A 17,551-nucleotide genomic window follows, 5' to 3' on the forward strand; every position below is an offset into this window, starting at 1 on the left:
AATGCTTATCTTCTAACTTGTAAGGTCTCAACAGTATATTTCAATGACCACTTAAATGCATTTGTTAATGAGGATGGATTAGATGTCTTTGCACTGATCTCTGTAGATGATCTGGTGTACTATAGACCTCATGATAGGCAATTTTCAAATGGCACTGATGACAAAATGTACATTGTTTCATACTGTAATTTTGTATAACTTGTTTACTTGTGGTCTATCTGAATACAAAGTATTTTGGAACGTTAATGTCTTGTAATGGGTAGATGTTAGGGGTTAATTGTAGCAGTAGAGATATCAGAGATTAATGGGAGTTTATTGTAATCTGGTGGTATTAATGATTTGACTGACACTAGTGTTAGTATTAGAAAATTAACACTATTCAGAGTTGAATTTTTAAACACCAGGGCTAGTGTAAAGTACCACCAACACTATTCGGTGTTAATTGTTAACACTTAACACCAGTGTAGAATATTTTTGACACTGGTCAGTGTTACTCAGTGTTAATCTTTAACTCTGTGCAGTGTCAAAATAACACTAGCTCATTGTTAAAAATATAACACTTTGAAAAGTGTTAATTTAACACTCAAAAGAGTGGACACATATAGACACTTTTCTAGTGTTAAATTTAACACTCACAGTGTTAATTTCACACTAGCGATTTTGCTGTGTAGCTGATAACAGTCTTTACAAGGTTAATGCAGCGTTCCTGTCATGATCGCTGTGTGGCAGGCAGGATGAGGACTCAAAATGCAAACTCACGGACCCAGGGGATAAACTCAAAATCACAGCTTTATTGCTGGAAGGCAGATTACAAGAAATACAAAACTTAAACTGGGAACAATAACTAACACTCGCAGAGAGACACAGGGAAATCCACGCAGCATGAGGGAGAACGCGACACAGAACTGAGGGAGACGCAGACATAAATACACAGAGGGTTAACGAGGGAAGTGGGAGCACACGGGGAACACAGGTGACACTGATAATCATAACAAGACACGGCAGGAGTGAACGCAACACTAACGGGAGACGGGAAAAGTAAAACAGGAAGTACAGAGGTTCAGACAGGAGGAGAGAGAGCACGGGGAGAACACAGACATAACGGGCTGGGGAAAACATAGAATAAAACACAAAGAGAGACGAGGGCTCATAAATACACAGAGGGGCACACAGGGGGTAAGAGTCACGAAGGGAAAACACTTAGGGAACAACACAACAGGACAACTCAGGAAACATGGCCTAAATAAGGAACGAAATACAAAAATACAAGGAACTAAGAATACTGGGCCCACATGGCCCAGGACCATGACAGTTCCAGGATTGTGGTCCAGTAACTGGGGTATCTGGTCACACAGCTCCACCTCTGTTGGCAGATATCCAGTTTCAGTTGCAAGCTTGCTATCACTCTCTTCCTATTGTTCTATTAGCTATCAATAGGAGTATCATTAGAATATAGTTTTTGACTGGACTATACGTCTCTCTAGGTATAACTCCTAAAAGAGATCTGATTGGATTTAGTGGAGACATAACTTGTCTGTTTCTTCTTTGATTCTTATCGTGAATCATTGGATTGATGGACAATCCCAAAAAGTATGTGAATAATTTCATATTTTCTCATCTGATTTTAAGTTCCAAAGGCCTGCATTGTCCCACCTACTAAAGCCACTGACTCCCACAGAAGGCTGGAATTCTTCCGATTGCCTCTCACTGGTGCGGTCTTTGAAACAGATAATTGTTGTCCACACCTTGAGAGTACTTTCTATTGTTGGGTTTTTGACCGACTTTGCATTAATGAAAGGTAGTGTTGATAAAGACATGTTCTTAGCTTTACTTTCCTTAATCTGGACCCAGTTTTCTGCCATCAGTTAAGTTTTGTAATGTTTTGTAGCGGCTCTTATCGCGGTCAGCAAATCAAGCTGCATTTTGAGTTTAAGCCCAGTTTCTGTGAGTGTGCATGGCTGCACACAGCAGCTTTCGTTACAGGATGAAGCTTGTCATGTTCTTCTTTGTCTTATAGTGGATAGAAATCATTTTTTGAAGTCGCACAAATAATTTGTGTGGAGCTTATTTGATGCAGAACACCTGATTGGTCTGTAAATAGTAAATCATTATCAGAAAAGCTGCATTTTTATGTAAATAGCTGCAAATGGATTTGCTATTTGCAAAACTTGTGCACAGGTTTTTAAAATGTACAATTTAGATTTTTTATTTCAAGTTCTGAAAATGATTCGTTAAACATGTTTGTGGTTGTTACAGTAAAAAAATTAAACTTTTTTCTACTGAGAGTTTGTTTTCTTTATCTGATTTTAGATCAATTGTGTTAATACAGTATGTCAAAATGAAAAAAATAACAGTAAATTCAGACATGTGAGGTTGTGCTGAAAAGAATGATACCAAACAAGGAAAAGTAAATCGTTTTTAAAGGTGAAATGTGGAGGAAACATCAAAAGCAGTCAAAAACAGCTGATTGTACCCTGGACCTCAGCAGGTAGCACACTGTTTTCTAAGTAACGCAATAGTTACTTTACCTAATATTTAGTTACTTTTAAAATATTGTAACTCAGTTACTTTATTAAAGAATTAACTAGTAAGTATAACTGATAGGTTTGTAGCTTGAACCTATTCGCTGGAACGTTGAAGACAATATAATTACACAGCAAAGCAAGACACGAAGTAGGCAAAGTTCTTCATGTTTCTCGTGCACGGGAGAGAACCGGACAAACGCCGTTCCTTCGCTTGACCCCAGTTGCTCTCGTCCGCTCCCCCGTAACACTGTTCTTTTATTGAGGTTACATGAATATGCATAGGTTCATTAACATATGACGTCTACATACACACAAAGAGTACCTTTGACCCCATAAAGACTTCCCTAAACCTGCTGGTCTGGAAGTCCAGCAGTTCATCTAAACCAAAGGCACTTAGCCTAAAACAGATACAGCCACGTTTATCCTGCCATAAAACAATAAGACAAGGTACGACCTCTCCCATGCTCCCAGGATGTAGGTGTGCACACAAAGTTTGCAGACTATTAAGGATCAAACCTCTACCAATCTACAACTAATTATAAAACTCTAAGCATATATAAGTAGATATTTCTAAGCATAAATGACAATCAACAATACAAAACCTAACAATAACTAATTACTTTTTGAAATTAACCAACACTGCTGATGCTGACCTCTCCCAGTTTGAGTTCCGACTCACTGTCCAATCAAAGCTCTTTGTTTCTCTCTTCACTTTCTTCCAGTAAAATTTAATCACGGCTCATGTTGGATGATTTTGATCACATCACTGTAAATTTGTCCAGTCATTTTCACTCCAGGCTACATTTATATTGCGCCATATTGTAAGGTGAATACAGTATTACAACAAAAGAAAGAAAACTTGAAGACTAATCCAGTGTTGGCTGTGGCTGGGAGGCCTGTGCTGTCTGAGCCTGATGCTGGATACTGGTTAACTTGTACGTGTCTGAAACACATGATCAGGACGCGACTGGCACAGGTGTTTATCTAGGGCAGCTTTTATTGTGGCGGTGCCTCCTGTCAGAGTGGTACAGCTTCCTGTTGAGAGTCTCCTGAGAGGAGGGTGAGGTCGGAGGCAGTGAGGAGCTCTAAACGGGACTGTGAGGATGAAAATGAGGCTGCTGTCTGTGATCCTGCTGCACGGTAAGAAGAATTTCCAACCTCTGATCCAGCACACACACTGAAGGAGCAGCTTTTTCAGTGTGTGTGTCTCCTTTACACACAGAGATGTTTGCAGTGTGTCAGTATGTTCAGTATGTGTTCAGCTTCTGTCTGCTTGCTGTGCAAACACATGCAAAAATAACACACAAACAATAACTATAATACAGAAAAGGGCCATTAGATTAATAAATAATGTGGGGTACAGGGACCATACAAATGCACTCTTTGTCAAAATGCAAGCTATTAAATTCCAAGACTTGGTGAAGCTTAAAACAGCGCAAATAATGTATGAAGTAAGAAATAAATTGCTTCTAAAAGAAATCTGTAAATTGTTCATAGAAAGAGAAGGTGGGTATAACTTAAGAGGGAAATGGAATTTAAATACAAAGTGCTAGAACAACTTTAAAAATCTAACAGAAGAAATAAAAGAAATTAAAACATAAACCAGTTGAAAATAAAATATAAAAAACTTATTTCAAATAATTATAAGAATGACAAAAACAGGGTTAACCCAGCACGGTGATGTTGCTGTAAATGGTGTTGTAGTTCTTTTCTGTTTGTTTGTTTGTTTTCATAACTTGTGAATCTGCAGATTTACACATTCTGTCTTTTTCATATGAAAAACTTACTTTTGCTTCATATGTTGTTTGTTTAATTTAAGACTAAAAGAAAATTAAATGAATGAGAGGTCAAACATGAGGGGGTAGGGACAAATAACTATATACTTCTGGTTATTTTGTAACGATTGTGAGGCACATGTGTGAAAGGAAATGAACTGAGCTGGATCACAGTGTGTGTGCATTAACTTCAGTATTGTTTGGAAAAACTTCTTCCTGAGAGAAGGTTTTCATAAACCCTGCTTCTGTGCTCACAAGTCTTTATGCATCAGAGCTGTGTGCCTTTATTTCTATTTATTTCTATTTTTGACTTACTGTTTAGAGGCTTCATTGACCAGCACCTCCATCTGACGATGCTGGAGATCGTTTTGGTGTATTTTATATTTAAAAAAAATTGTTTTGTTTTGTTTTTCAAAGGGGAAAGTCTGCACGTTCATGTGGACACAAGCCTGTTCATGATACGAGTCAGGGTGATGCGGGGGTGGGATTGACAGGTTCTAATGAAAAGGACACAGAAAGAGAAAGAGAAGGATGAGACCGTTACACTAGTCTGTACTTGTCAAAACTGGCATCTTACACCATGAAACTGTTCTTACACTGTTGTTTTATAACCCGTTCAAAACACTGACATGAGTCCACTATCAGATAAGATCATTTGTAACCTTCACTAAAGCTGTTTCTGTGCTGTGCTCTGAAACCTGACTGAAACTCTTCAAATAAACCATTCCTCTGCAGATGATCTGTTAGCTGTTTGACAACTACTCTTTCAAGGATGTTTGATATAAAGGAAGGTTGGAGATTGGCCTATAATTAGCTAAGACTGCTGGGTCTAGAGATGCTTTTTGAGTAAAGGTTTAACTACAGCCAGCTTGAAGGCCTGTGGTACATAGCCGATCATTAGAGATAGGTTGATCATATTTAAGATTGGAGCATTAATTAATGGCAGGACTTCTCTTGGCAGTCTTTACAGATTATTTTTTTCAAAAGTAATTAGTTACTTTATTACTAGAGATGGGTACCGGTATCCGGTGCCATTATTGCACCGGTTCTGACATAAAGGGTAGTAACCAGACCGAAAGGCAGCGTACATTTCGTTTTTTGTTTTTTTTGGTAGTGATGTGCAGATCGATCCTGAAATATCGATTCCTCCGATACCAATCATTTATGTTCTAGAATCGATTCTCACATTAAAATATCAATATTTTAGTAATTTTGAGTAAATTTGTAGTTTATCATTAACAGGAACACAGTGGAAAGAAACTATAACATTGGATTGTCTACATTTGAAGGAACTACTTCCTCTTCCGCCTTTCATAGTCATGTGCGAAATACGGCTGTATAAACATGTTGCAGCCCCTTGGCGCGCGCACTCACAACAATGGCTGAGTGTAATTGGACTTATGTGCGGACTTATTTTACCTCCACAAACAGCTGACACGTGGTTTGCAATCCATGTGGCAAAAAAGTGAGGTATTGCTGCAACATCACTAACCTTGTCAAACACCTCAGAGTAAATCATATCACAGAATATGACGAGCGTATGTTGAGGCGAACTGAAGAGGAGGACAGGGACAGGTGCTGCTAGGGCGAGACAGACGTCTCTCACGGAGTCCTTTAGTGCTGCAGGCAGGCAACGTGTTCAAATAGCACAACTTCAGTTTTTTTATTTCTATATGATGAACTCTGCATTATTAAGTGATAAGAACAAGTAATCTGATGTCCTGTAATCATTATGACGCTATAATTTGAGATACAATAAATAAAATACGTTTTTGTACAAAGTATCGTATCGGATCAGTATCGTCGATACCACCCTGAATATTACTTGGAAAGGAAATCTTAACCCTACCATAGAACCAAGTCTGCCAGAGCTTATATTATATTTTTACCTGCTGTGGAGCCATTTTTGGGAGCATTTCAAGTTGCTATACATCAATACAACCATTACAGCCTAAATTTTAATAATATGTCTGCATTAAGTGCATAGTAATTACATAAATTGCAAAAAAGTGCAATAAACTACAAAAAAATTGAAAATCGTTTTTGCTTTTTTAACATATATTTGTAGTTAGAGAAATTTAAGAGGCTTATCCCTCAAAACTGTAAATACAAAAAAGTTGCACAAAATAGTTTCCCACCACAGGAAAATTATTTTGAGTGTCTTCATGGTTTTATTTTTGAAATACACCAATTTCTATACACTGCAGGAAAAACGAAAATAAATATTATAGTGCAAATTTGCAAAAAAAAAACAGCATGTGCATCAAAATAAACTATTTCCAGCAGTGCAATATGAGTCCTAAGCATCCCAGAAACAACACAGAAAGTCATAAAGTCAAACATAACTTTTAAAAACACCAGTATAGGCTCATGAGGCCTTGATGGTAAAAAACTACATTTCCGCGAAAATGACGTCACTTCCGGTTTCGGGCAGGTAATGGCGGACATGCGATAGTTCGTGCTGATGGACTAGGAAGTGTTACAAACAGCTGATCGGATCGGCAAAGCGTGTTTCTGGAATATTATGTTTTTTTTCCTTCAAGTGCTTTTTATGCAGTTTTTGCAAAGCTATATGTGGAAGGAAACTGTGACCAAGGACAAGCTGATGGCATAAGATGTAAGTACAACTCCTTTCATATGCAAAAAAAATTATTGTGCTAGCTCACGTGGTTGCAGTGCTACCGGGATTTAAAAATAGTTACGCAAAACGGAGCGTGCCCGCTCTGACCGGTTTTAAAGGGTTAAATAATCAGGCCCCATCTTATCTTAATGACCTTGTAGTACCATATCACTCTATTAGAGCACTTCGCTCTCGCTCTGCAGGCCTACTTGTTGTTCCTAGAGTATTTAAAAGTAGAATGGGAGGCAGAGCCTTCAGTTTTCAGGCCCCTCTTCTGTGGAACCAGCTTCCAGTTTGGATTCAGGAGACAGACACTATCTCTACTTTTAAGTTTAGGCTTCAAACTTTCCTTTTTGCTAAAGCATATAGTTAGGGCTGGACCAGGTGACCCTGAATCCTCCCTTAGTTATGCTGCAATAGACGTAGGCTGCCGGAGGATTCCCATGATGCATTGAGTTTTTCCTTTCCAGTCACCTTTCTCACTCACTATGTATTAACAGACCTCTCTGCATTGAATCATATCTGTTATTAACCTCTGTCTCTCTTCCACAGCATGTCTTTATCCTGTCTTCCTTCTCTCACCCCAACCGGTCGCAGCAGATGGCCCCGCCCCTCCCTGAGCCTGGTTCTGCCGGAGGTTTCTTCCTGTTAAAAGGGAGTTTTTCCTTCCCACTGTCGCCAAAGTGCTTGCTCATAGGGGGTCATATGATTGTTGGGTTTTTCTCTGTATCTATGAAGCGCCTTGAGGCGACTTTTGTTGTGATTTGGCGCTATATAAATAAAATTGAATTGAATTGGATGTTATTCCATCCAAATTCTCATTATAATCAGCTTGAATCTGTTATATATAATCTTTGATTTTGACTTTGCGTGCACAACCAATCAGAAAAATGTGAACAGCCAAAGTGCTAAAGTGAGGTTTGGCATCTGGGGCAACCCTAAGATCACTAGAAGATCAGCAGATGTAGTGGTGGGCAGATCAATCCAAGTATCGTTAACATTGATTTATATGGATCAGTACAAGTGTAATGAGATTGGTGCTTCAGTTTCTGTTTCTCTCCTGTATGCACTGATGAGGTTTCATCAGAGGCAGCCTGGCTGCTGCTTCTTTCAAGTGTCACAGCCCGGGCCGGTTCCCTTTTCTCCCCTCTTGTACTTTGATGTTTTCCTGTCACATGACCCAACAGCGCTAGGCAAACAAGCAAGCAGGTTCAGCTAGCCAGGCCCGCTCAGCACTGCATCAATGACAGAGAATATCCTGGTAGATGGCTGTGGGAATAGTAATAATATTGTTATCTTCAGACTTAATTTTCACAGTGAAACTGGCTCATTCTTATGTATCCAACTGAAAAAGTATTTATGCTAAGACCCTTATCTAATACATTTACCTTAGTGACGCTCATGAACACCACAGTCACTGCAGATGGATAGAAAGATACTTTATTGATCCCACAAATGAAATATTTCTGTTACACCAGCATCAGTCTACAAATAACAGAGCTAAAATAATAATAAAAAACTAATGTAAAAATCAAATTAATTAAAAGCAGTAAAGGTCAGACTGACATAGGAAGAATTTCATGTTCTTCATGGCAGCCGGGTTGAATCAGTCTGAGGGATGAGGAAGCTCTGCTGCCTCAGCAGTGAGGACTGTGATGGTCGTGCATGATAGAGAGCAGTTTGTTCAGTGACCTCCGACCCTCACTGGCTCAAGACAGTCTAAATAATTCACCACAGTGCTGCAAGCTAACCTGTTTATCCTGCACAAAACTACCCAGGATTTTCATGTACTAATGGAAGAACATGAAATAAGCATACCTTACTTTGTTTTGCAAGACATTTCACATTATGAAAGTACATCACATACAGATAGGGCTGCCACAAACGATTATTTTGATAGTCGACTAGTCACAAATCGGAAGATTAGTTAGACTAATCATATCATGCATCCATTGGACGTACAACGTGCACCAGCACGCATCTGCTCTAATATAACTATCATTAGCTTAGAGCTTTAAGTGATTAAGATATGTGCTATCTAAAAATAAAGACAAGATGACAGTTTTAGATTTAGATTAGATTTAGATTTAAGTATTTATTGTCATTGTCAGAAAACAATGAAATTGCGTTTGGAGCTTCCGTACAACCCGGAGCTTCCGTACAACCCAAGATGGCGGCGCGCACAGACGCAGCGGCCCGGAGCTCCTACATTTTTGCACTTTTGGTGGTACTGGGTATTATTTCACACAGTCTGGGGTTACTTCAATACAACAGAGACGATCTACTACAACTAAGCCGTGGAGATCTTCAACTAACATCCGAGTATCTCATCCCCCCCGGAGTTCGTTAAGCAACCCCCGGGGCTACCCGCAACAGCAAGCCGCAGGAGGAGACGTTGCGAGCAGAGGCAGAAGAGGGGCAGGCGGGGAGGCTTGTGGGCACGGCTAAAGACTAGTCCGTTTAAACCACCACTCCCAACCATATTCCTCTCCAATGCCCGTTCAATCCGTTACAAACTGGATGAAATACGACTGCAGATCGCCACTAGACGGACTTTTAATAACTGTTCGTGCATGACAGTTTATTGACTTTAAATTAAATTTGCAGATTGTTTCGGTGAAGTTTAATAAAGTGGGCCGTCTGCTCCTTGCTATCTAAATGTCATGGTCTGCGGCCCGGCCGTGGCTGTTAACTCCACACCTGCACCCCATCCCAGGCGATCATCAGGTGGACTATTTGATCCAGCCCAGCCTGCTGCTCCACGCCAGTCCGTAGTCGTCTCACAGCGGTAACGTACACCTACGGGAAAGCGATTGTGAAAACTCATCTGTCCGAACTAGCGCTAATTCCTGTGCACTCAGATAACAACTCGCCGTGTTTTTTTGAGCCACCTGCCTGTCCACCTGCCCGTCTGGAATTTGGATCGCCTTCAGTACTCGCCACCTCGACTTTCCTTGAGCTGCCCCGCGGACACTCACCCCTCCCTCCGGCTCCCACAGCCCCGCTGTCACCGTAAGACTCATACTCTTCCCCCACGTATGCTGCTATTTCCCCGCACCCCAATAATTCTTTTCCTTTTTCTGTTGCAGCCTCCCACAGTCCCGTTTTCGGCGTTCCTGCGCGACTCACCTCCCGGTCCCTTGGTTTCTCTAGTTTCACGTGTGTTTTCCTTCTACCCTCCCGGGACACCTTCAGTTAAAATAAAGTTTATTTTCTCATACTCCTGTGTGTGTTGGCTCTGCTTCTGGGTCCAGCTTGTGCGCAGAACTTCGGTTCATGACACTAAAATATAACAGGACATTCTCGAGCATGGCAGCACGGTGGCACGGTGGTTAGCACTGTTGCCGCACAGCAAGAAGGTCCTGAGTTCAATTCCAACATCATTCTTTCTGTGTGGAGTTTGCATGTTCTCCCCGTGTTTGCGTGGGTTCCCTTCGGGTACTCCGGCTTCCTCCCACCATCCAAAGACATGCAGCTTGTGGGAATAGGCTAATTGGATAATCCAAATTGTCACTAGGTGTGAATGTGAGTGTGAATGGTTGTCTGTCCCTGTGTGTTGGCCCTGCGACAGACTGGCGACCTGTCCAGGGTGTACCCCGCCTCTCGCCCTATGACAGCTGGGATAGGCTCCAGCGCCCCCCGCGACCCTGAAAAGGATAAGCGGAAGCGAATGGATGGATGGATTCTCGAGCATCTCATACTTCTGATAATCAGCTGTCTGCTTGACATTTATTCAGCTGTGTAAAAACTACAACTTTAATCTCAGCCAAACCGATTTACTCAGGAACAAATAAAATACTGAAAAAAATGTTTTAAGTTATCTAAGTGACTTATGCATCATGTTTAACCTGAGTAGGGAAAGACGGCGGTGGGTTTGAAAATGATTTGCCGGGAGTCCGGTGCTCTCACGGCTCTAGTGAGCCTAGCCCCCGGCTAGCTATCGAGCTAGTGTTTAACAGACGTCTCCGAAAACATCGGAGCGCTTTTGAAAATATGTGGTGTCTTCCCTGGTGAACATCAAGTTCACCAAGGAAGACACAAAGGACAACTGTTTGCCTTTCCTGGACTGCGCTGTGCACATTGAAGAGAACGGCAACCTCGACATCGAAGTTTACCGGAAGCCCACACACACGGACCAGTACCTCCTCTTTGACTCCCATCACCCTCTGGAACACAAACTTGGAGTAATTAGGACCCTACACCACCGGGCAGAACATGTTCCCTCTAAGCCTGAAGGAAAAAAGAAGGAACACACACATGTAAAGGAAGCTCTCAAAACGTGCGGCTATCCTAAATGGGCGTTCTTAAAGTCAGCAAAGAGGCACAGAAAAGAAGACCAGACACCAGCTAGGGAGGATAAGAAGGACAGACGCAACAACATCGTCATCCCCTGTGTAGCCGGTGTATCAGAAAAACTCAGGAGAGTTTTCTCCAAGCATGACATCCCGGTGCATTTCAGACCCAGCAACACGCTCAGACAAAAACTGGTTCACCCGAAAGACAAAACGCCAAAACACAGACTTAACAATGTGGTGTATGCTGTACAGTGCAGCGAGGAATGCCCAGACCTCTACATTGGAGAGACCAAACAGCCACTTCACAAGCGCATGGCACAACATAGAAGAGCCACCTCCACAGGACAAGACTCAGCAGTCCATCTGCATCTTAAGGATAAAGGACACTCTTTCGAGGATGCCAATGTTCACATTTTGGACAGAGAGGACAGATGGTTTGAAAGAGGAGTGAAAGAAGCATCTATGTCCACTGTGAGCGACCGTCTTTGAACAGAGGCGGGGGTTTACGACACCAACTCTCTGCCATCTATAATCCAGTTTTGAGATCCCTTCCCAGACACCTTAACGCCCACTCACATCCTGGGCCATCTGATCTCAGGAATTCGCATGATAAGGTGGGGCCAGGTTTCACAATGAACGCACCCGAAACTCTGGCTGATTGGGACCCACACCCAGTTTCACACCTTGGCTCAGGCGATTAGAGGATCATCAGGGGGTCCTTTTGTCCCTCTGTGGGGGGTTACTCCCACTAGGTTTATATCTGGGACTCTCCACCATTTGACCTTAGAACTGAAGAAGCTTCTCGGATGAGAGGTGAAACGTCTTCAAGTAACTTAAAGAAGTCCAGACGCTTTTCTTTGCAAGCTCCTTTGACTACGATGACCTGGATGACTGAGAACCTTCACAGATATGTGGTGTCTTGATAAACTGAGCAGATATTTGAGGTTTACACAGCTACATTCTCGCCTGTTAAACATTTATTTTGTGACCCAGAAAGAATAATAAAAGTAGTAGAACTACCTAGCTGCCGCCATTGTTGGCAACTGGGACACAGCTTCTTCTTCTCCGGGGTTTAACGGTAGCTGGCATCCTTGTACATGCAGTGCTGCCATCTTCTGTTTCTATCTGTTATTACACTCTTAAATCCTGCTACTTATTCCTGCGGCTTTTGGGATCTTACAAAGCTTCAAACGACGTGTCAACTATTAAATTAGTCGACGATTTTGATAGTCGACGTAATCGTGACTAGTCAGCTAATCGTAGAAGCCCTACATTCAGATGATTCAAATCCTGACTTCTTTATACTTCCAGTTTATGACATCACACTAAGCAGTCCTTCTCTTTAAATCTAAGCTCTCTACGTCCTCTCCTGTGCTTCTTTCTTATCTTTCTCCATCTCTGAGTGACATTAGCTCTCTTTCTTTCCTCTCTTTGAAATACAGCAGCTGGACCGTTAACTGTAACACACTGTGAGACAAACTGCACACAAATAGTTTGTGTGTTTGCTGATGTTTGTTGTGCTCATAGAAATGCTGCATTTGAAATGACCTGACATATAATAAACCGTTACTCCCTTTATGCTCACTCCTCTTCAGCAGGGCTAGCTAGATGCTGAAGTAGCGCTAACACAACTTACCTTACAAGGTCCCTTTACTACGGTTCAAGCCGTGCACCTGTTTTATATATGCGCTGAATAGTTTTCTATACCAGATCGCTACAAAAGGTGCAGCCTTACCTAATGTCCACCTACTGTTACTCGTGTATATTAAGATTTAAACATCTATTTTGTATTGGTATGGCGAGTAGCCTTCAGTAATAGTAATATATCTCACAGCAATAGTACATTCATGCAGTTATAAAACGCATGATAATATATAAAGTAATCCAAAGTACTCAGAATACATTACTCACATTGAGTAACGTAATGGAATACGTTACAAAATACATTTTTGGGGCATGCATTTTTCTAATCTGTAGTGGAATACATTTTAAGAGTAACCTTCCCAACACTGGATTTAAGTATACTTTACTTTGTTTGACAACATGAAAGATCTTCACATACAGGTCCAATATGTGATTAAAATCATGGCTTGTTTACATTTCCAGTTCATGACATCACACTAAGCGATCCTTCTCTTTAAATCTAAGCTCTCTACGGCCTCTCATGTGCTTCTTTCTTATCTTCTTATCTTTCTCCATCTCTGAGTGACGTTAGCTCTCTTTCTTTCCTCTCTTTGAAATACAGCAGCTGGACCGTTAACTGTAACACACTGTGAGACAAACTGCACACAAATAGTTTGTGTGTTTGCTGATGTTTGTTGTGCTCATAGAAACGCTGCATTTGAAATGACCTGACATATAATAAACCGTTACTCCCTTTATGCTCGCTCCTCTTCAGCAGGGCTAGCTAGATGCTGAAGTAGTGTGACTTACTGCCCCGCCCACTTTTACCACTTAAGCACAGTAACAAAGTATCTGTACTTTGGTAATGCCCATCACTGTTGATGAATCATGCAGGGTTTATGCAATTTTGTTTTTTTTACACACCCTATAAGAGAATGAAGCTCGTACACCAGGAGTGTCTCCAGGTCTCGAGAGCCTGCAGGTTTGATATCTCACCCTGGGTCAACACACCTGAATCAGATGATTAGTTCATTACCAGGCCTCTGGAGAACTTCAAGACATCTTGAGGAGGTTACTTAGCCATTTAAATCAGCTGTTTTAGATCAAGGACACATCTAAAACCTGCAGGACACCGGCCCTCGAGGCCTGAGTTGGCCAACCCCGTAGTACACCTTCACACTTTCTCTGACCTTCAGTGACCTCTGTCCTCCTGTTGCAGGTGTGTGTGTGCTGCATCTCTCTGCACTGACTGTTTCTGCAGGTGAGTAGATGGAAGTGAAAACCATCAGTGAGACTCCAACAAGAACACAAATACATTTACTCTGTCTGTGTATCTGTCTGCCCTTCAGTCTCTCTGAGTGTAAGTCCAAATTCAACAACGCTCTTCACTGGTAGTGGTCTAGCAGCTCTGACTTGTGATGATGATGATGGAAAAACAGTTGATGGATGGACAGTGAAGAGGTCCAGAGGAGGACGCACTGAGAGGTGTGGAGCAGCTGCAGGATTTGTTCTTAAAAATTCTCATTGTCAACTAATGTTGGACAAAGCCTCTGATGGAGCTTACTTCTGTGAAAGCTCATCTGGGCAGCGTAGTGATGAAGTCAACATCGTTGTTTCAGGTACAGATGTTCCAGCTGTGTCTGTATGACTCTGTGTATTGGTGGAAGTCTGTCTCTGTATCACTCTGTTTGTGTCTCTGTTGGTAAGCAGGTTCCCTGATCCTGGACATCCCTTCATCTCCTGTGTGGACAGGAAGTAATGTGACTCTGCTCTGTCAAAGCAAAGACGGTAAACAGGGGAACTCTGATTTTTATAAAAGTGTTGAAAGGATTGGATTTGATCCTGAAGGAAAGTGGATTCTCATTAATGTTCAGAAGTCTGATGAAGGTCTCTACTCGTGCTCAGCTGGTGTTGATAAGAAGTCTCCTGAATTCAGGCTGACAGTCAGAGGTCAGTGCAATGATCTTTCTTATTCAACCTCTTTTCCTGGACTTTAGTAGAAATGTCATAGAGATCAATGAAAGGTGGTAGGTTATATCTTACTTTATCGATACATGTTCTCTTAATGTATTCAGGTCACATAAACAGAGCAGCCAGAGAAAATTATCCCATCATTACAAAGGTTGGAATATTAAAGAAGGAACAAAGAAGTCCATCTTCACTGTGGTGGCACAAAACCTCTATTTGACTTTAAAACTCTGCTGGATTTACTAAAGAGACTCAGTGTCAGGTTGTGACTGACAGATGTGAACATTAGTTTCTTTTCAGGCCCATGTTTCTCTTTCAAGAGGAGAATATTTAATATAAATATAAATGTGAGTCACTAAGGTTTAACCACAGAGAAAAGCACATCTCATTGCTGCTGTGAAAGATGCAGGGAGTCTGTTTGGAATGAGACCATCTCCTCTGCTGATCGGGCCCACCACAGTTGACACACCTGTCCATTGGTATTGTAGGCAGGCTTGCAGTCATGTGTGTGAGGACAGTATAGGAGAGGACTCAGGATAGGCAGAATCCCTCGATCCAATCGTCTGCAGTTGATCCTGATCTAACTCATTTATTCTATAATGCTGATTTCTGTCTGCGGTCTTGGGATGAGAGAAGAAGATGGGTACGCCCAGACCGTCACTGCACTCCTCTCCATCCTGTGCCTGATAAAGTCCATAAATAAAGACTTTCATGACAGACAGTCTCAGTGTATCCTCAGTGTAACCTGAAGATCCTTTCTTTAGTCTTTCAAGAATTCAGACAGCTCTGTCTATCAGTGAGGAAGCTTCCACAGACTACTGGAACTGATGAGCTGACCAGATAATAAACTGACTGAACCATCTTTGTCATTGTTCCTGCAGATCCTCCTCCTGCTAATGTAAAAGCTCCTTCTTCTACCCCAATCACTCACTCTTCTAGAACATCAAGCCCCCAAAGTACCAGTAAAAAAGACCCTGAAGACACAAATAAAAAAAACCCTCGTGGTAACAATAAACCAAAAAAGCAAGATGAGGAGGATGGGTGGTACTGGTCCCCATCCTCTGGCCCTCCTCTCACAGCCTCCATCATGTCAGGTCTGGTTTCTGTGGTTCTCCTGGTTCTGGTTTGAGTTCTGCTCCTTTGGAGGAAGCTAAAAGGTAAGACGTGTGTCGGCTGAGTCACAGAGCACATACATGTGTGTGTTAGGGAAGGTCAAAGGGCACCAGATCTGAGCTGAAATCACTGATGTTTGTCTCTGAACAGGAAAGTGAGGACGCACTCTGCCTTATGGAGGACCTTCATCCTGCTGTCTCTGATTGGCTGCTGTTCTGTGACATCATTGGCCCCTCCTGAAGCTCCAGTATAAAAGCAGGGGGTGTGTCAGCTTTGCTGTTGTATCTTTACTGTGGGCCTGTGATTTTACATGTTTGGTCTTATTATGCAGCACTTTGTGTGTTTTTTTAAAAATGCTTTTAAGTAAAATATTTTGGGATGTTTAAAGGTTTTCCTGCAGCTCTGCAATGACTTGTATTGTCAGACATGACAGCTGTGACTGTGTGTGTATTACACAGGTTTTGCGCTGTAATAATAAACTATTAAAGTTTCTCACCACAAACACATTAATGTCTGAGTCTTTGTTCAAGACTGCTGGAGAACAGCTGGTCTCCAAGCACAGCACCATGACAGGGTTGCAGTCAGTAGAAAAAACAGAAGATGTTCCTGCTCATCAGTGGGATGATACGTGATTAAGACTGTTAAATGGATGTTAATCCAGCCGCCGACCACGCCCACACTGCCTCAGCTCACCGTCATGTTTGCTGTAAAATGTTTTAAAGTTAATGTTACAAAGGTTCCTGTTTCTTCCTGCCCCTTTCCCCCTTACTCTCCCTCACCTCACCAGACTTGCATTGTTTCCATTTCTCTCCTTTGAAAGGCTCTAGTTTGCCCTCAATTGCACTCATCTGGCACACATTATATAAGGACTGCACACACTTACAGATCACTTTTTTTGCTTCCACATGAAGCAGCAGCTAAGAGTTTAGCCATGTGTGTCTCCCTTTAAGTTACGCTACATTACCTCCTTCATGTGTTGAAGTTGGGCACTGAGGAGGACTGAATAAAATAAAAAAACAAAAGACACATTGTAAATATGATACTCACTAAAATCATTTTCTTTAACTTTGACTGATCTTTTCATTTTAAAATGTCCTAAGTTAAGTCGTTTAAACTAGAAGTCAGGGACATTGCAGCTGCCATTCCATCTTTGTACCAGTAGGTGTCAGTGTTAAACCACAGTTTGCTCTTTTGTTGGCAGTGTCCAGGTGTGACAGTGGGATACGTGATGACTCTGTTTGATAACAGAGAATATGTGAGATGTGTTTGGGAAAAGTTGGTGCACAGCTGTAATACTGTCAAGTAACGAAAGACTGCATAAGTATGAGAAGGAGGAGATAATGGTGACAAGCCACGCCTCCCCGTCTAACCGTTCCTCTCCTGTTTACAGGACACATGTATAACTGTCCACAGGTGCTGTGATAACTCTGTACCACAATAACAATAATGTTATATTGGTGTCATGACGATCTGAGAAATCTTAAATCATGACTTTAATTTACTGCAATGCTGCTTTTATATCTCCAGCTTCTTTACTTTGATATTTAATCAGATCTCTAACTGATATATTTTTTTTCTTTTTTACAGGCATTTTGTATTCTTTGAACATCCACCACTTATTTTTATGTTTTC

At 41.6% G+C, this 17,551-nt stretch overlaps 1 protein-coding gene across 2 annotated transcripts; it reads left to right on the top strand.

Moving 5' to 3' along the window:
- The first annotated feature begins 3,594 nt into the window (after positions 1 to 3,594).
- LOC143415605 (uncharacterized) lies at positions 3,595 to 16,425 on the top strand. Of its 2 annotated transcripts, none has more exons than XM_076880896.1 (6): positions 3,595 to 3,665; positions 14,058 to 14,099; positions 14,188 to 14,457; positions 14,546 to 14,788; positions 15,688 to 15,963; positions 16,070 to 16,425. In XM_076880896.1, the coding sequence occupies exons 1-5, from the start codon at positions 3,629 to 3,631 to the stop codon at positions 15,933 to 15,935; spliced, it is 840 nt and encodes a 279-aa protein (XP_076737011.1). In that variant the 5' UTR covers positions 3,595 to 3,628; the 3' UTR covers positions 15,936 to 15,963; positions 16,070 to 16,425. The 2 variants fall into 2 exon arrangements, with proteins under 2 accessions (XP_076737011.1, XP_076737012.1); XM_076880897.1 differs by having other exon boundaries at positions 14,549 to 14,788.
- The last annotated feature ends 1,126 nt before the right edge of the window (positions 16,426 to 17,551 follow it).

The sequence above is a fragment of the Maylandia zebra genome, unplaced genomic scaffold, assembly GCF_041146795.1.
Source record: "Maylandia zebra isolate NMK-2024a unplaced genomic scaffold, Mzebra_GT3a scaffold01, whole genome shotgun sequence".
In the NCBI taxonomy this organism is placed as follows: Eukaryota; Metazoa; Chordata; class Actinopteri; order Cichliformes; family Cichlidae; genus Maylandia; species Maylandia zebra.

Coding starts and splice junctions, on each gene's coding strand:
- LOC143415605 (XM_076880896.1), top strand. CDS start 3,629: ATGAAAATGAGGCTGCTGTCTGTGATCCTGCTGCACG. Junction 3,666..14,057: donor GTCTGTGATCCTGCTGCACG/GTAAGAAGAATT, acceptor CTCCTGTTGCAG/GTGTGTGTGTGCTGCATCTC. Junction 14,458..14,545: donor AGTCAACATCGTTGTTTCAG/GTACAGATGTTC, acceptor TCTGTTGGTAAG/CAGGTTCCCTGATCCTGGAC.